Source organism: Sciurus vulgaris (assembly GCF_902686455.1).
Source record: "Sciurus vulgaris genome assembly, chromosome: 4".
Classification (NCBI taxonomy): Eukaryota; Metazoa; Chordata; class Mammalia; order Rodentia; family Sciuridae; genus Sciurus; species Sciurus vulgaris.
Window position 1 is genome coordinate 88,051,443 of NC_136464.1, and position 19,918 is coordinate 88,071,360.

A 19,918-nucleotide genomic window follows, 5' to 3' on the forward strand; every position below is an offset into this window, starting at 1 on the left:
AGGAGCCCACAGAGGGATAGGAACTTGGAGACATAAAATTATGCCATCCAGGATTGCCTGGATGTGTTAATTGGTATGTGAGCTGTGTCCTATGCAGCTCACACTGCTTCCTGTCTCTCTCTCTGGAATGTCCCCAGTTCCTCATGTTGCTTGTTCTCTCCACCTTCTTCTCATCCACAAGGACCCCCTTACTCCCCAGGAAGCACTAGTGCTAGACTCCCAAGTCATACAAAATGATCTCAGTGTCACCATTATTGGTTCAGCTTCCGTCCCACTACACTATGCCTTTTCATCTGGGTATTTGAATCATAAGGAGAGCACAGTAAAATCAAAATAAGTTGGCATATTGTATGCACCCAAGTCTGTGACAGGCACCATGGGAGGTTTTTGGCATACATTTTCCTACTGAATCTTCACTCTAACTCTATAATTTACACATTGTCCTCCATTTTTAAATTGAGAACAGCAGGGTTTTTGAAGATTCACCAGAGAATAAGAGTATAGTTTCCATCTTAAGTCTTTCCTACCCATTAGCTACACAACCTGGAGTAAGATGCTTCACATCTTAGGATTTAGTTTTCCCAACTGTTAAACTGAAGGTGGTCACAGGAGTTACCTCACAGGACTGGCATGAGGATTATAAGAGAAAATAAATATAATGTGCTTAGAACAATACCAGATCTGTGATGCAGTCTCAATAGATGTTAGCTATGGTCTTGCTTAAACACTCCAGAACCTTCATTGTACAATAGAATTGTACAATAATTGTCCCACTCTCTCAAGCTTGCAGGGCTGTGCCTGGCCTGGCCCTTCTCATCATTCAGTCTTAGCTCACCTGTCTCCTCCTTAGACAGGTCCTTCCTGGGTCACTTGCTCTGCCCTGGTTCTGATCACACATACCCTCAGCAAATTGTTTCAACTTGGCATAGTATACATTTGCAATGGCGGCTCCAAAGAGACATGCATTCTCCAGTGAACCCCTGAACCCCTCCCCCCCCCCGAATTTTTTGTTCCTCTTCTAAAATAGAAAGAAGGCCTGTCTCATCCTGGACTGCAGGAACAAAAAGCTATCATTCAGGAGTCCGCCCATTTGTGGGAATGGCAGAAATGGAGGTGGTGAAGAGCAGGCACTTGTTCAAGATCATAATGCAGTAGGACAGTGCCAGAATGGGGCAACAAGCAAGAGCTCCTGCTCCTTGGCTGTTGCCTCACTGCCAACTGGAACCTGGAGCTCTCAGAGAAAAGGTCATGGCTGGGTCATGGCACTGTTTCAGCAGCCAGGGTCCTTTCTCAGCAACCTCTTTGCACACAGGTGCTGCCACCTGGCACAGACCTCACATCCTTTGCACTGGCTTCATGAAGGGCCTGTTTGTTGAGTTTGTCCAAGTAAAAATATTGACATGAAATTAGTTGCCACCCAGAAGCCTGCAGGAAAGAGACTGTACTTCTCAGCAACCTCTGTTCTCCACACCAACCAGGCCTCACTCAGATACCCAGGCCTTACCCAGGCCTCCACTCACCAAACTCCACTGCATTGCAGTTGGTTAAGAACTCAGGAAGGTAGAAGAACTCTGGGGTCAGCTCCCTGACATCACTCATGTTCTCTCTGGAGGCAGACTCCCATGCACTCTTCATGCTGTGGAACATTCTATCTGCCACATCAAAGCTTCCACCCTGAAGGAAAAAGGGCCAACATGATCAACCACATGCACTTGAGTCCTCAGGATGGCCACACCCAGCATGCACAGGTCACCTTCCATCCATTCTGCATCAGTGGCACAGTTTCTGCCATTGGGACTTTTCATTCTACCCATGCAGACTCAATTCATTAGCCCATGCATGTGTGCCATGGTTTATTTACACATCCATCCATTCAATCACTCTCTGGAACCTTATGCCTTCCAGGGAGGACCCACAATCCATGGTGTTTAAGGGATCCTGATTTACCATTGTAGAAATTGAACTTCAGATCAGAGACCAGAAAGTCCTGGTCATCCCTCTAACCATTCCCCAAGGTTGCTGAGGGCCATGCTGAATCAGGTACTTAACTTGAGGAAGTGGAAATAAGAATGACTTTCACTCTGCTTTTGAGAGGTCCACACTGGAGTATCATAGGCAGGAAATAAAGAGTCAGCTACAGAACAAAGAGATGGGTCAACTATTCTACACGGAAGGTCAACAGAGGTTTTTTTGGAGAATCTCAACCAGACGTGATACTGGAAGCCTGGTGGTGGGGAAGCCAGCTGAGCTCTACACAGAGGTCAAGGCCTTGACAAAGAACAGAGATGGGAGGAGAACTTGATAGGTTCAGGGTTCTGATGACATCTAATACTGTGCACAACAAGGCATTCTGGCGGGGTAGGGCACTGTGTGAATGAAGGAGGGGGATCTTGCTCAGTGGTCTAGGCCTTGACAAGAAACAATAGGCTTGAAGAAGGAGAGCTGGAGCTGCCAGAGAATGGGAGGCTGGCACATGAGGACAGAAGTCTGCAACCTGCCAAGGCCAGCTTGGGTTCCAACAGCCGAGTTGACTGTTAGAGATGGACCAGTAAGACTTTAGGGCACAATTCTTTCCTTGGTATGCTCAGGTTTCTTATCTAAATTGTCAAATGTCTTCACAGCAAATTGTCAACTGACCACCCTTATTTATCAGGGGGGCTTAGGGGCCAAAAGAAGCAGGGAAAGGTCTTAGACTGGGGTTCTGGTTGGAGAGATGAAGACACTTAGGACAGAGAGACTTCAGGAAAGAATTTCTGAAACTGAGCCTTGGGTCTACTTAAGGTTAGACACATCCAAGAACACCACCTCCTGAAATTCTTAGGTTCACTTGTCCCTATCAAGACTGGGCCTTTGAAGAATTTGTTTTCCTTTTTGCCAATTTCTGCAGGACACACATGAGTTTATAAAAACAGAGTAGAACACTGCCCCTATCATCTCCCTTCACTTTTTAGAGGACTGAAGATTTCTAATAGCATTTACTTAAGATATCTTTGGGCAGCTACAGCCATGAATGAAGGGTAAGAAAGGACAAGAGTCTTCTCTTGATGTGGTTCTGTTAAATACGCACACATACATGATTTCTATTAATACTCTCTTCACAGCAGGTACATTGGGAAAAAAATAATATTTCCATTTTGAAGACTAGGAGAATGATGCTTCTCAAAGTGTATTGATTTTTTTTCTAAGGCCATCAAAGCAGTGAATAGAAGAGCTGGCGTAAAACGTGTGGATGCAACTTCAAAGGGCATGCTTTGCCTTATGTCATTTTCCTAGGTAAGTTCCTGGATCTGTCACAAATTTGAACTACTATCTATGGTCCAAGGTGAGACTCTGCTCTTTCTGTATGGGAAGAACCTGGTACACAACTGAAGAAGGCCATATGTGGACACCCTAGTGAACATGGACTGGCTGGTCAATTTTTCCAGACTTGTGGATCTAGAGGAACCCATGGGTCATTTTTTGTACAGAAGCAGGGATACATATCAAGTTAACCAAGAGGTCTCAGCAAGACAGTACTGGATAGCTTTAAAGATGTAGTTTTTCCCTGTGGTCATTTTGCTCTTGGTTAAATTAGAGGCTGGTATCCACCATGAAATTTAAATTGAAATGGAATAAAATGGGGGTAATCTAAGTAATCTGCACCTAACAAGTCACTCATTGAAATGCATTAAGAGCTCTGTGTATTTAATCTGCAGCTGAGTCTTACATCTGTGGGAGATTGATGCCTTCCCTCAGCCCATTTTTCCTTTTGCAGCTTTATGAGCACTTGATGGTAATCTCCTGAGAACCATATGATTTGGTAATAAAAAAGATTACCTGTATTAAATAAAATAATAATATACATAGGAAATATTGTTAGTGCTACAAATCTGGTTATAAGATATTACCACAAAGAAAAATGTTATTTTTTTCACAGCTGTCTAATGGCATTTTAGCAAAAGTAATATCTTTAAAACTTAAGCCTGTATTATTTATAAAGGAAGCATAACTGATTTTCCTATTTCCTATATTAATAAATGTATTTGCATACATTTGTTTCAAAATTAATGGATTTTCTCACTTCTGCAATACAAAAGAAACACCAAATTCCCTAGAAGAAAAGTGGAGTTGCTCCGTTACTTGTATTGTAAGTCTGTGGTTGACATAAACTCTGGTGGTTACAGGAAGTAAGTCCCAGCTAGGATGTGATTCTCAGGAAAAGAAGGCAGGAGAAAAGGTGAAGAAAGTAAAAGCAGAAAGGCAAGAATTCAGGTTTACAGAGTGCCTACACAGGGAAAGTCCAAGATCAAATCAAATAAAATCACCAAATTAAGTCTAGAGCTTTAAAGGAAACAAATGATCAGGAAGAATTCCTGAATCAAGATCTGCTCCTGCATCTATTCTACAAACATTTTGGAATGTCAAGAATAATGACTCCTGAGTGCATACAAACAAACTAAACATAAAATAAAATAACCCAGCGAGGTCATGACTATCAACGAAGGAGTGGTTTCTAATTGGCAGAGTATTTTCATATGCCACATTTGATCCAAAAGACAATGCAGTGAGGTCAAAGCCAGAGAATTGAGTCAAAAAGTTATGGTCTTTGGCCTCTCGCCAAATAATCTCTCACCTGTAAAGACACCAGAAATATTTTTTAATATTTTAGGTAGGACTCAGAAATAATATAATCCTAGGCATCTTTCCTCAATAAAATACTTTAAGAGGTACTCAATCTTGCTAAGAGATAAAATTAAGAGCAAAATAATGGGGGAAAGAAGCATCTGACACCAAGGATGATGCTGAATGTGGGTTAAAATCAAGGAAAAGTTCATAATCATGGTGCACTGGTTATAACTACATGATATAACTGGATATACTCCAAAATGGAATACTTTAAGGTAAGGGCAATGCTTCTTTCATGTCAATTGATGTGTGTCAATGTGCACCACTTTCCCTGGGTAGAACTTCAGTTGCCACATTCTTAGAACCCTCTCCAACATTGGTAGAAAAAGTGTGTTGGGGAAAACATTTAATTTCTTGACCCTCATTCATAGGAAATTCAGAAACTGCAAGTTCTCAAGGATCCCTGAATATGTAGACATTTTAATGATATATACCAGAAAGTCCAGTCTTCCTTCCATGTAGGAGTACCCTAATTTAACCCACTCACATCTAGATAATGGACAGGTTGTATGAAAGAGTTGACAATCTATTCTCACTGTATATATTCACAGTAATTTAAAAATATCCCACACGAACAATTCATTTACAAGATATTAGTATATCTAAGCCACTGTAGGTCCATCAGAGAGGCAGCATGACACATGGAGAATGCTTTGGCTCTGGATCTAGGCAGATGTCATGGGAATTTCAATGCCCAATATTTGCAGGATAAATATGAGTGAGTTTCTTTTTTATTAATTTTTAAAATTTGTTCTAATTAGTTGTACATGAAAGTAGAATGCATTTATGCATTTTGATAAGTCATACATAAATGAAGTGTAGTTTCTCATTTTTCTGATTGTACATATTGTAGGATCACATCATCATGCAGTCATATATGTACATGAGGGAATTTCTTAATCTCTTTAACTGCCTATTGCCTCCTCTGTAAACCTTGGATGATTGTTGTGGATATAAAAGCAATAAAGTGTGTGTGTGCACAAGCATGTGTATAAATAGGGAGTGCATGTGTACATCCAAGTGTACGCATATGAATATGGGCATGTGTGTGTGTGTGTGTACCTCATGTGGGGTTCTAGGCACAAAGGAAGCATTGTCAAATTACTCAAACTCTCTGTCCTTTTCTCTGTATAGACTAGGAACTGGGGAGCAATCTTGGGTTTGGGCCTCAATCTCAGTGCAAGTGGGAGAGGCAACCAGGGACTCTTGCAAGAAGAAAAATAAAAAGGAGATCAATGTTGGAGCATGAGGGGAAAGGAGAGAGGGAGGGTTTCCCGAGTGCCTAGGACAAGACAGGAGGGTAGGGAAGGCTAAAGGTCCTGGCAATGGAAACGACAAATAAAGAAGGCATTGTCTGAGCCATTTTGAGGCTCCAAATACCACCAATGAAGTCAAGGACAAATGTGTGAGGGTAAGAGAGGTCAGGACATGCCATTTCATGGATTTTTGTGGGAAATTCCAGGCCCTTACATCCTACTAGCAAGCTAAAAGTCATAGGTCCCACAGGATGTTTGGAAACCCTGGCACTCACTTAGCTGCCTAATCAGTCTTACTCTTGATTGAGGATGGGCTGACCCCAGAGTAGCCACTGGCTTTTCTTCTGATAGGACATGGCCCTTTCCTAAATAAGTAGAATGCTCAAAGGCATGTGGAAACATCATCACCAGCTATGATGAGGAGAGCAGATATATATGGAGTACTCAGAAGCAACCAAATGTTTCATCCTCACTTCTAACTCAAAGAGGAGTGATTTTAAAAGATGAAGACACCAAGCCTCAGTATGTTATACAATCTATAAGAAAGTTCTAGAGCTGAGCATTTATCCCAGTTCTGTTGGATTCTATCACTGTGTTCTTCACTAAGTTTATGTGATCATAATTATACCTTGTTAAAGGACTCCTAACAAGTCACTGTTTGAGTTCTTACAGACCCCAAGACTTAGCACTGCCTCAGAGCATGGCTGAAGCCTTCTTGGTCCAGCCCAGCAGACCTGGCTACAGTAGATGGGCTAGCCCTATGCAGTGTTGATTGAGTCCCAGAGGCTGGTACTGTCCTAGGAGGCAGGTGCCAGGCTGTGGGCAGTATGTGAAGAGGCCAGGCAGGGTTCTCAGGTTTGGTCACTAACACAAGTCCCCCAGTTTCCTCACATCACCTTGACCTAGGTGTTGGCCACTAAGGTCTGGCCTCCCCTGGGAGCTCCCAAGTTAATCACTAAGATAAGCCTAGTGCTTCCCTAAGGTTCCTGGTTCTCCCTGCAGTTAGCGTCTGTCTAGCACAAAACCCAGCCTTCTCGCCTCAGGTGGTTCAGAAAACCCTTCCCCACTGCTGGTAACAGCTGACTTCACACGGGCTGTGACTTAATTAGCACAGCACTTTATTTCTGTTTCTTATTAAATGCAGCAGCAGCAGCCACTGCTGGCACTGTGTCCTTGCTGGGCGCTGGCTCCTTTGCCAGGCTCCACCCAGGCTGGGTCTGATCTTAGGCCTGATAGCAACTGGAGCTTTTACTGGGGCAGAAAGAGGTGTCATGGCTGGGTCCTCAGCAGGGGCACAGTCTCCTGGTGATTTAACTTTCTAGAGGCTCACAGCCTCTGGCTTCAGGCAGTTAAGACTCGTGAGAACTACAGCATACTGGGGCTTCTATCAGGGTTATCAGCCCCCAGCCGTGGCAGATAGCTCATACATCCAGGGGAGTGGGGAAAACAGGGCAACAGAGCACATAGCTGACATGTGTCTGGTTACATTGCCTGCATATGCCACCTGTGCAAATCACAAAGTATACACACACACACATACACACACACATATATTTATACACACATATATATATATATATACTGACATAAATATGTACAGTATATATATAATTATATAGTTTTATATGCTTGTAAAACTTTATAAGCAAATATATATTCTATATATAATGCTTCATAAGCATATGTGTGGGTGTATATATATATTTTTTATATATATATATATATTTTTTTTTTTTTTTTTTTTTTTGCCCTCCATATCCATGGATTCCATTCATAGATTCAACCGATGATGGATCAAAAATATTTGAAATAAAGGGTTGGGGATATAGCTCAGTTGGTCAGTTGGTAGAGTGCTTGCCTCACAAGCACAAGGCCCTGAGTTCAATCTCCTGCACTGCCCAAAAAAGAAAAAAAAAAAATATTTGAACTGCATCTGTCATGGACATGTACAGACTATTTTGTACTCATTATTCCCTGAACAGTGCAGGTAAACAACTATTTACCTACCACTTACATTGTATTAGGTATGATAAGTAATCTAAAGATGATTTAAAGTATATGGGAGAATATACATAGGTTCTATGCAAATACATTTTAGAGGAAGGACTTCTGCATCCATGAGTTTTAGTATCTGAGGGAGTACTGGAACCAATCCCTCATGGATAAGTTGAAATAATTGTATCATATATTCTGAATTATAAGAATCTATCACTGAAACACCAAGTTTGAGGCAGAAAAACAAACAATAGAGGATATGTATTTATTCTAAGATGAGCCCAAGCTTAAAGGGATTTGAATGTGAGGGGAATAAAACACCCCCTACATTCAGGAACCAATATACTGCACTGCATTCTTGGGCTGTGTGTAGAAGCTGTCTGTGGCTTTCTGCATAACATTCTGCAAACTGGCAGTAGTGCCCAAGGAGCTCACTGGCTGTCTGTCAGTGGTGCAGCAGGCCACACTGGGTGTACAACACATAATAGCAAAGGTGCTCCATGGCACAGCCATCATACTGTATGTCACTCTGCTCTGGCTACAAGGGGTGGAGGGGTGTGACACATGCAGCTGGCACATTGCATGCCAGATGACTGCCTGCATGTCACCCTGTGTATATCTGTATGTGACATCACATGAGAGACTCTGCCCTGTTAAACTTGACCTTGGAAATGGTGTGTCCCTTCCTCCTGAACACATCTCCTTTGGGAAACCTCTCTAGTCCCCATTTTGCTTTCACAGTGATTGCTTTAGGCTCAATGTCCCCAGGACTGGAATTCATCACATCTACACTGTCACTCCCTGAGAGACCTCAGGCCAGCAACACAATCTCCTAGAGACTCAGGAAATCAAGATTCATCATAATGCTGCCTCACAGCCTCATGTGGGTCCCTGAGATAATGATACATGGAAGGCACAACAATGTTCATGACAGCATTCTTCATGAGAGTCAAAATGTGGAAGCCACCCAGTGTCCGCTGACAGATGAATGGATATACAGAGTGCAGAAGATATACATGATGGAATGTTATTCAGGCTTAGGGGATTCTGGCACATGCTGCAACTGGATCAACCTTGAGGACATTTGCTAAGCACAAGAAGCCAGTCACAAAAGAATAAATACCGTATGATTTCACTTATGAGACAGACAAGTCAAATTCATAGACAAAAAGCAAAGCAGTGGTTGCCAGGGGAGGGATGCTTGGAGAGTTAGTGTTTAGTGGGTACAGTTTTAGCTCAAGCAGATTAAAAAGTTCTGGACATGGATTGTCGTGATAGTTGGTGATGTACTTAATACCACTGAGCTCTACATTTAAAAATGTAAGGGTAAATGTTATATATATTTTGCCACAAAAAGAAAGTAAGAAAAAAAATTAAATAGTACATGTAAAGTATTTGGCACCATCCGGGAACACAGGAAGTACTTAAGGAGCTTTGAAGGCTTGTGCTGTTATAAAAGGGCCTTCAGAGGCAGCATCTCACCCACTTCTTTTATTCACAAAGAAACCACTCCCAGAGAAAGTGATCTGCTTGGGGTCAGACAGCACAACAGAGCTCGGCAGGTCCTAGGTCCCCTAGGCCCCAAGCCCCAGCCATACTAGGAGGTGAGAGCAGAATTTGCTTAGTGCAGGATGGAAAAGTGTGTACTGCTTGATGCTGACACTCATATGTACAATAGATCTGGTCTCTAGTAGCTACAGAAAGTTCCCTGCCCACATCCTGCAGCCTCCCTGTCTTCTCATGCTTCCTTGCTGCATGGTCCACATCACACACAGGTTGACAATCAGCTCTTCAGGTTGCTGAGCCTGTGGGAAACTCCTTTCCTGTTACTGCATGGGGCAAAGCAAAGAAGTCTTGGGAAGAAACAGGCCTGCCCCATAGGAAGTGAGTGGACTGGAGGGAAGAACCTGACTTCAGGAAATTGCCAGAATATTCCTAAGGAGGTCCACTGATGCCCAGGACTCCCAAAGGAAATTTGGGCACATTTCCTCCACAGATGTAGTCCATGTACCTAGTCCTTTAAAAAGAGCTAAAAATCATCTTTTGTTCTAAGGAAAAAAGCAGAAGATGCCTGGTTCTTTTTTTGGTTGCAAAGGCTTACAGCAGTTATGACCCACTAAAAGAGTCCTTCAAAGTTAGGAAGGTGAGATAGATCCAGAGGCACACCTGGGGAGTCCAGAGGATTTCAACTTGGATGGGCTATTTTGCCTAAGACAAACAAGCCAAAAAGTACTACAAATTATATCAGAGACTTCAACGTAGGGTTCCAAAGGGCTCACATAACACGACTGCACTGGTGCCACTTAAAAGCATATTAGGTTGGCTCTGACCATCTCACACTGATTTAGACTCTCTCAAACTAGTTTGGCCTCATCACCAATGGATCAAACTAACTAGAATAATCTCAAAAAGTGGCCATTACCCAGACGTCCTCATGGGTTCACAGCACCTGTTTAGTCTGGCTCTTGCTACACTGGAATACTTCAAGAATCCAGACTGCCTTAAATTAGCTTAAACCAGAGGAGACCAGCATGAAAAAGTTCAGGCATGCTCAGATTATATCTGGCTGATTGCAGAGGGAAGAAGGGAACTTGCAGTGATTGATCACCTGAGCTAGGGGCTTTCCCCACAATTTCTCATTTAATCTTCTCAACAGCCCAGTGAGATGTGCATAATTAACCCTCATTTCCAGAGGTAAAATAACTTGCAGAAGGTTTTGTATCTATTAAGTGGCAGAGCTGGGATATAAATCTCATAGCCAAAACTGTCTCTATTTCACTCCATCTCCTCCCTATGTGAAAAGAACCTTAGCAACAGGTAGAGATGGGACTTCTGGCTTTAATGCATCCAACCAAAGGGACATGGGGAAACTTTGAAAGCATCCAGCACATTGAACATTTAAAATCCCTGGATGGAAAGCAGTAACGGAATTCATCACTATCATCGTCAGCAGTGATCATTATTTCTTGAGGATTAATGAGCAACATCTGGATGAGATTCCTGGCATGGGGTACAGCTCTGGGACTATTCATTCTCCAAACCAAACTTACTTAAAATGCTTGTTGCCTGAGAAAGGCTCAAGGGAAGCACACTTATTATTTTTGAGTGAATTTCCAGGGAAAGGAGGTTATACAATGTCTAGACGAACCACGCCGTCAAAGAAAGAGAAGCCTGTGCCAAGAAACAGAAGACAGCAGGATTTTGCACTTTGTTGGAGAAAATGCCTTGACCTTGCCTAGCCATTCCTGCCCAGAGGTCAGGAGTTGGCTTTAGTGCTGACCCAGGGTGGACTTTCATCTCTCAGAGTCAATGTCCTCTGAGTGATCTTGCTGGTGAGGTCAGACCTAAACTCACAGTTTCTGGGGCACTCATGCTTCACTGAGATATGGCTTAGCTGTCAGAGACATCTGTGCATGAGCAAGGCCTACTGCCCATGTGGTTCATGCCTTCCTCTCCATGGGGCCTTTGCGAGCCCTGGGTCAGCCATAAACTTCACCTTATGCTGCATTCCTGCTACAAGCCAGGCTATCTGAGTGTTGCCCACATTCACAAGCTATGCCTTTGGAAAATGGGTTCCTTGAATGCAGAAGTCCAGTGATGGGGTTGCAAAGGAAAGAGAGGACATATGTTTATTTGCACCCTCACAAGTCCCATGAGGGACTTTCCCTTAGAAATCCCATAGGTCTTGGACACCACCATCCACTTGGTAGTCAGACTGGCTCACCTCCAGCTCCCTTAAGATTGCCAGGTAAAACCTAGTTAAATTTAAATTTCAGATAAACAACAGATAATTTTTAATGTAAGTCATTGTTCATCTGAAAAGCAGTCTATGTGAAATCCAAATCTAAATTTAACAAGGCATCCTGTGTTTTTATTTGCGAAACCTGGCAACTCGAAGCTGGCATTGTGGTTTGTTTGTTTATGGGTGGGTAAGTTGGTTAGTTTCCTTCTCTGGGTTAGTTGATTGTTTTGATTTTCAAATATTTTGTTTGTTCTTTGGAGCCTTTCAGCTTGTCCTTAGCACAGATTTATGCATTCCGAGCTCTTGAGTCGTATTCTTTTCATTGTTATTTCTTGTGTTTATTTTTCTAATCTTTGATAGCTTGCCTTTCTCATCTCCAAGTGTCCTGCTTTCCTTTTCTGCTACATCTTATTTATATTAAGGTTTTTTTTTTTCATGTCTTTTATTTCTTGAATTTTAGATTTTCTTTTCAAGACTTTGTTGGTCAGATGTGCAAGTGTCACTGAGAACAGCTTGCCTTGGCTGGAGGGATGAGAATCCAGGAGCCAATGTCAAGTGCGAATCACTGGCTAAAGACTGAATTTTTAGCAAAGGAGCCCCCTCCTTGTCCAAGCCTAGGTCCTAGACTATAGTACAGCTCGGTGTGTGTGTGTGTGTGTGTGTGTGTGTGTGTGTGGGTGTGTGTGTGTGTGTGTGTTTGTGTGTGTGTGTGTGTGTGTGTGTGTGTGTGCGCGCTCGCACATGCACACATGTGCACAGGGAGAGTGGACAGAAGCTCACCTGCAGAGAGCAGAAGGCCTGGGTGAAGGGCGGCATCCGGACCAGGTAGGAGGCGACGATGATGGCTGAGGAGTAGTGAGTACAGTAGTGGCACTGGACGGTCATGTCTCCTGCAACAAAAGGACATGCCTGAGGGCTACTTCCCTACTTGTGTTGGTGTAGGCAGCAGGCACACAGGCTACCCTATGCTCCAGAACAGTATTTAAAAAATACATTCCTTTAAGTTTAGGAAATGAGTAGACTTAAAGAAAAAATTCAAGGCAGTAAAAGTACAGTTGACATATGAATGTGGCAAAAATTATAAAGGTGATGTACAAATGGACAAAGTTTGGGAACTGTGCTCAAGAGCCAATCAAATGTAAATTCTGCAATTTTGAGGCTGGTTGTTTAAACTCTCTGAGTTTCAGCTCTGTATTTAAGAACATACATTGGCATGAACCTTGCATAGAGATAGGGCTGAGTGGATATTAGTTCCTCTACCTTTACCTGCTCCTAGATATGAAATTAGTAGCTGTTAGCATGATACTGCTCCATTTGGGATGTACATTAGACTCACCCAGGCTGTGTCATACCACAGAATTATTTAAATCAGAATTTCTAGAGGTGAGGTCTGGAATTCATTATTGTGTGTGTGTGTGTGTGTGTGTGTGTGTGTGTGTGTGTGTGTGTGTGTTACTGTAAATTGAACCCAGGGGTGCTGAGGCTGGCCTTGAACTTGTGATCCTCTTGCTCAGCCTCCAGAGTTGCTGGGATTACAGGCATGCACACTGTACCTGGTAAGACTTTTTAAAAAAGCTCTTCCAGGTGAGTCTTCCATGTAGCCAGGGTGATAACCACTGGATTAGAGATTTCTCTATTCAAGTGCTGTGATTTACAGGCTAGGTGATCATGCTAGTCATTATCTGTCATTTCAAGACATTCAAATGAACAGAATTGCACAAAAAAATCACACTGGAATTTACCTACCTTCAGTCTTTTCAACTTCTTTAAATCTCTGGATAAATTTCAGCTTTCTTTCCTTGGTCTGAGCCCCCATGGGCTTCGAAAGATCCCGGAAAGTTTTGGGATTTGTCAAATTCAACACCTAAAAGGCAGATGTGCAGTTGGAGTTAACTCCCCCAACCCTCTTGTGCCCTAAGAGCTACACTCTTTAGTTTTATGGTTTTCTTTATTGGTTTATTGTCATCTGGTCTGACCCCCCTCTGGTGATTAGCTAGAGAACTAGGGTTTTATAGCCATGGAGCCAGTGATCCACAAAGACTTAATAGGGGAGAGATGAGAAATAAGAGGAGGGGAAGATTGAGTTCATACTGAACCTGTTCCAAGCTGACCCAAATCAGAACATGACCACCGTTACCAAAAAGAGACTTTCAAAAGAATTCCTATTGTCTCTGAATCATTGGACTTCTGTCCTCATGGAGTAATTTACTCCAATAGTTCAGGGTCCCTGCTTAGAATCAAACTGATTTCATAGGAAGCTAGAAGCTTCCAGGAAGAGGAACATCTTCATTTTTCTGAGGCCCACTCCCTCTGGGCAAAAAAAGCCGGTAATGCTTGCCCCTGCGCACAATGGTGGAGACATGAAGAGTTTCAGGGACAGGCGTCATAAGAAACATTTCCTTTTAGCAGAAATATTCTGTGTGTTAGTAGAGGGCTGACTATGCCCAGGGTTTGTGTCTCTTTTTAGGAGGAGTTGTTTCCTTACAATTCTCTCTTCTCACTCACAGTGAGTCACTGCAGCTCTACCAGGGTCAGGGATGTCACCATTTCAAATGTCTGTGAAAGACAGGCCAGGGTGAGAGGGAAGCAGCCCTAACCCCAGTGAGTGATGGAGGAGACATGTGGGGACCCGTGCTCAGCTTCAGTTGGTCTTGTTGGGTCAGAATGCACAGTGGCCAGATCTCTTGATTTTTAAAAACATACTGGAAATTCAGACTTTTTGAAGAAATTTCTCAATTTTTAAACACTGGTAATTAATACAAATTTTAAATACAGGATATGGAGTAAACAGAAAGGACTTATGAAATAATCACCAACTTGCAATGTGTGCATGAAAGGTGGGGTTGTAAGTTTCCTGTTTGAAAGATCTTGGCCTCAGATGGTCCATGAGCATTATAAGAAGCAGCACGTGTCTTGTGAGAATATCTTTGCTGCATTCAATGTCTTAGGTGGGAATGGGACCTCCCAGAACACTGAGTCTTCCTCTCTCAAATTCGGGGCTCTGCCATTCAAGCATCCCCAGGTAGGACTGGCCAGGTTGGTCTAAACCATGGCCCACCATCTCCTGTCCTTCACACATAGCCCAACACCTGTTCCCGTGACCAGAGCCTGGGTGGTCAGGACCCTGCTCCATGGCCTGGTTGCCCTACCATAGACACATCCATCACTTTGGTCCAATTGTGCAGTTTCTCCTCACCCTTCTCTGCCTGCTAAGGTCCAGGGATGGAGGCCAAATTGATAATAGACCTGGTATTACTATCAGCCTCTCCTATGACTACATGTCTCAGTCCAGATCCCAAATCTTGAGTGAATCCCAGGTGTCATCATCTCAGTTATTGAAGTCAAGTTATGGGTAGAGTGAGTCCTTGTCTTTATCTCTCCCCACCCCCTATATATTGACTTTGGGAACAAATTCCATGGATCATCTCACCTGTAACTGCAGCATGCCACCAGTGTTGGTTCATGATGGTATTTCAGTAAATGGGCAGCAATTGCCTTTTTTGGTGAGTATAAGCCAGGGGTCCTCTCAGGTTCATGCTAGGCAATAATCATTCCACAAACGGATCTGAGACAAAACTGCAGCTAAACTCCAAAGGCTATCATAGTGTCAGGTACACTCAGACTTTAGGCCCAAATAAACACCCATGTACAAGTAACTGAACCTCTTAGTGGAGGTTCTGTGCGCTGACTCTGGCTATTGGGGTAAGAAAACCTCAGGACATCTATGTAGCACCCATGAGAATGCCTTACCTCTGAGGTGTAGTCAGCTAGGACCCAGGGAAACACTGGATACTGCATGTAGTCATTGTAGGTCCTCCCAGCCAGAGTGTTGAGGTACATGAGGTACTCAAAATTGCTGATGTCCCTTTTCTACCAGAAAAAACGAAGATAAACCAAATATATCTGATATTCTCTAAAAGCCAGGGGTGTCAGCCCTCAGCAGGAGACCCTAGCTCTATGGGTGAGGACAGGCAGCTGGAACCTAGGTTGTTTCCTTCGCACATTATGCCTCAGCCACCAACTTAGGGTGGCACACACTGATTTCAACATGAACTGAAGCAAGTATATTCAGGAAACTATGTGGGCCAGAGAAAGAAAATACAGTTCAGCAATCCTAACCCAAAGACAAAGCATTCTTTTGTGTTAACCATCTGATGCAATTCTCAAAATTTATTAAAATATTAACACAAATGCTGTAGGTGAACTCTGCTGACCCTTTTACTGTTAGAAAAATAAGCTGGGGGAACATGGTAGGCATTTTGAAAGCCAGTGACCAATAGTTATTTTCTCATCATGTGATTTCCAGGACTGGCTCTCTTGGGATCCCTTTCTCACTGAGAAACCTGGGCTGAAAGTCAGCTCATCCAGACTGGGAGCTATGTGTAGCTTCCCAAGAACACGAAGTGACTCTTGTGTCCACCTCTCCCCACCTGCAAGTCTGTGCAAGTGTGTGTATATGTGTTTATCTTCAAGGAAAGGGAGTGTGTGCACACAGAGGCCCCTACAATATACATGTCACACATACACACACACACACACACACATGCACACACCCCAACTGCTCAAGAACTACCTTCCATCACTGAACTCTTGTTGGGGGAAGATCTGGGACATTTTGGTGAATTAAAGACACAAGCTCCTTTCGTGATTAGTCTGCATACTTCTTCCATCACTGGGGTCTGAGTTTATTTTCTAATTTTCCTTCCCACAGGATTTCCCTCCAGAGGAGCCACTGTACCTGCCACCTCTGCAGCATGGTCCTGTCGAAGCTGGGGTATTTCCTGTAGGACAGAAAATCATGGTGGTAACCAAATATCCCAAAGCAAGCACATGGATGGGGAAAGGTGGGGCTTCCAGCAACTTCATGGGGCCAGGGCTTTCAGGAAAGTCCCAGACTTCCCAAAGCACACGGAAGCTCTCAGGCACCAGTACAATGAGACCACTGTCCTACCTTACCGAAGGTTAGGTTCTTGCAGTAACTGTCCCTCTCATAAGACTCCAGCATGTTCTGCTGCCTTAACTGTAGCTTTTGGAAAAACTTCCTGAGCTGGCAGAAGCAGGTTCAGGGCTCTCCCTCCCAACCCATACTTGATTTCCCAGAGTCACATCTCAGACTCCCTTGGTCCCTGCCCCATCTTTAGACATGGAATATAATACAGGTATGTGGTCAAAAAATGAAAACACCATGGAAGATCAGGAAATGTAAGATGAATCTCTGAACTACTGCTTCTCCTCAAGAAATATCCACAGCTAATAGCTTCTGGTACATCATTCCAGAAAAGACTTATCCATATGACTGCCTACATGCTTGCATTGTTTTATTTTTAATTGTTCATACCTGGGATCATACTGTACCCACAGTTCTCCCCCCACCTTACTTGCTCAACAACACTCCTGGAGATCAGCTCATATTGCTCTATTGAGTTTGTTTCTATAGCCACATGTTGCCATTGTATGAGTGGATCATAACCGATTGAACTGTGCCCCTGAGGATGGCTCTGTTCTCTGATGTTTCCATGACCATCTTTGGACATAAATCTCTGGAACTTTTGTGATTATATCTATGAGACATATTTCTAGTGAAAAAGTATGAGGGTTTTCAACTTTGCTATATAATGCTGTTTTGGTCAGTTTTTTCACTGCTGTGATCAGCCCAGTTATAGAGGAGGAAAGGTTTATTTAAGGGCTCACAATTTCAGATGTCTCAGTCCACAGAAGGCTGGCCCCATTCCTCTGGGCTTGAGGTGAGGCAGAACATTGTGGTGGAAGAGCGTGGCAAAGGGAAGCAGCTCATATCAGGAAGCAGAGAGAGATAGACTCCACTCTCCAGAAGCAAAATGTATACTGTATGACATCAGGGATTAATTCACTGATTAGGTTAAGACTCTTACAACCCAATCATTTCTCCCCTGAACCTTCCTGCATTGTCTCATATGTGGGCTTTTAGGGACACCTCACATCCAAACCATAACAATTGTCAAATCATTCTCTTAAAGGCCGTACCAATTTATACTTCTACAATGAAGACAAACAATTTGAACCAAGGAAATATTGTTTGCTGAAATGAAGGAAAGAGTATAAAATTATAGCAAAACACAAGGTTGGGAAGGGCACGGGGAAGGAGCCCTCTCCACCTGAAATGTTCTTTTCATTCATCAGGGATTTGCAGAGTTCAGTTCCTCAGCCTCCACAGTGCTCTTTCCTTTTCCAGCTGTATTTCTCCCTCTGTCTCTATGAGACCCTCCTTCTACTCATTCTACTCTGCTCAGGTGTTTTGCCAAACCAAATCAAATCACACCTTTTTATTCTATCCATTCTCTCTGCCATAATTCTGTACAGACCTCAGCCACCTACACACTCCATCTGCCATGCCAGGCCTGTCAGGACCCTACCCAGGCCCCAATCTTGTAAAGCCTGGATGCCCAAGTACCCCCAGAGAGGGCCACAGGTCTCCATCTTGCCATCACAGACCCACCATCACATCATCTGCTTTGGGTTGCCCATCCGTCTGCATTCAATTCTGTTCTCGGCAGATTTTCCATAATCAGAAAGTAACTTCAAGGCTGGGATTTCCCTCTTCCTCCCCAAGAGGGAAGCCATCTACTGGATCTATTTTTTCCCCAGGAAAGCAATAACCAGAACAACAAATAAAAGAAAAGAATATATTCTGATTTATGGTACTAGTTGCAAAGGCTCGATTCTTGGGTTTATTCTGTGATCCTGACAGCTCCCCAATTCTGGAGGGCAGGCTGCTGTGAAAGTTATGAATGAGGGCAGAGTTCAGGCTAGAGGCAGTGAGGGTCATCACCTTAAATCCTCAAGGATGTTCAAGGACATCCAGAGCCTTCCACAAGCACCTGGACCTGGCATGCTGAAGCCATGTATCTTGCAGACCTATTTTAGAATGTGAAAGGAAAGTGAGAACAAGGGGGCAAAAAATGGCCTGTCAGAATCCAGGAAATAAGAAACAGCCTTTGTTATTCTCCCTTTAAGAAAAGGTTCTAGAACTTTACCTGTGGTCATTTGTGATGTTGTCAGCAGGTGGAATGCTGTACGGAAGAAAAAGGCATTTCCCATCCCATTTCTCATAGCATTGGCTGTGGACTCCAAGGAAGAGCCACCATTTCTGGTACCATTTACCATTTGGTGCCAAGACACCTAACCAAATGTGAGTCCTACTTTTTAAAAATACTTTTTTTTTTTTTTCAATCATATTAATCTGAAAGCAATTGCAGAACTCCTGAAATGGTCCATGAGAATGTCGTAAATACCTGGTGGTTAAGGAAAACTATTTCTTTAAAAGGTGATAAACTGCATTGTCCATCATTAACAGGTATGTTTTAGATTAAAAAAGATATCAGAGAGGGCTCTTGGCTTTCTAAGCCCTCCTGAGTTTGGGAGGAATCAGTGCAGCAAAGAGTTCTGACTTTGGAGTCAGGAAAACCTGGACCTCAACCACTTAACTGGTGGACCTTGGACAACACACCGACCCTCTCTGAGTTGCTATTGTCCCATCCTTCCAGCATGCTGACCACACTTACACAAGTGTGATAGATAGCAGGTCTAGAAAAGGCTAGTGCAGGATGATTCCTCTACAGTTGTGATTCTAGCAGATTATTCAAGATCAGGGGCAAATCTTTTCTACTCTGGGAGAAAGAAGAAAGTGGTGACAAGAGTAGGGACCTATTTCTGGTCAAGACCTGTTCAGCTCTGCCAGTGTCCTTCTGGATGATCTTGGATTAACTGGAACCTATGAATCTGATTTCCTGCTTTGTCAACTCAGTGGGCAGCATGCATGAGGAGCTCCCAGGGTTTCCTGGGGAGTCTGTACTGAGTTATAAGGCAAGCATTTGGGCCCTCCTTGGGCAACTTGGAGTCAAGTTTGAAAGAAGAGAAGAACTCAAAGAAAGCCAGTGAGACTAGGGAGGTTACTCTGCCTAACGTGAGGTGCCTGGCCTGGGTTTCACAGAGGAAATCCTGTCAATCCATCTACCTGCTTCTCATTCCCAGATACCACTCTCCATCCTACGCTGGATGGCTTCCAAATAAGAGAAGACAATCTCCAAATTAAAAATTCATGGTTGCTCAGTAACTAGACCAGTTCAAATTCTTATTTTGAGGGATGATTTTTTACCCATTCTGCTTTGTTTGTGATCATATCTATGACCTTTATGCCTGAGAAGTGCTTTAGAAACAAGCAGTGCTGCCATGTGGTGTTGGGGCCTTTCTGGCATCAAGCATCCCAGTGTCTGTGCCCTTG

The 19,918-nt window shown here is 43.3% G+C and overlaps 1 protein-coding gene across 1 annotated transcript in view; it reads right to left on the reverse strand.

The window, feature by feature from the left end:
- Positions 1 to 19,918, reverse strand: part of WDFY4 (WDFY family member 4) — a 288,190-nt gene that overhangs the window by 23,160 nt on the left and 245,112 nt on the right. The window contains 5 exon segments of the mRNA XM_079138164.1: positions 1,521 to 1,674; positions 12,439 to 12,548; positions 13,405 to 13,522; positions 15,409 to 15,528; positions 16,397 to 16,439. Coding sequence (XP_078994290.1) covers positions 1,521 to 1,674; positions 12,439 to 12,548; positions 13,405 to 13,522; positions 15,409 to 15,528; positions 16,397 to 16,439 — 545 coding nt within the window.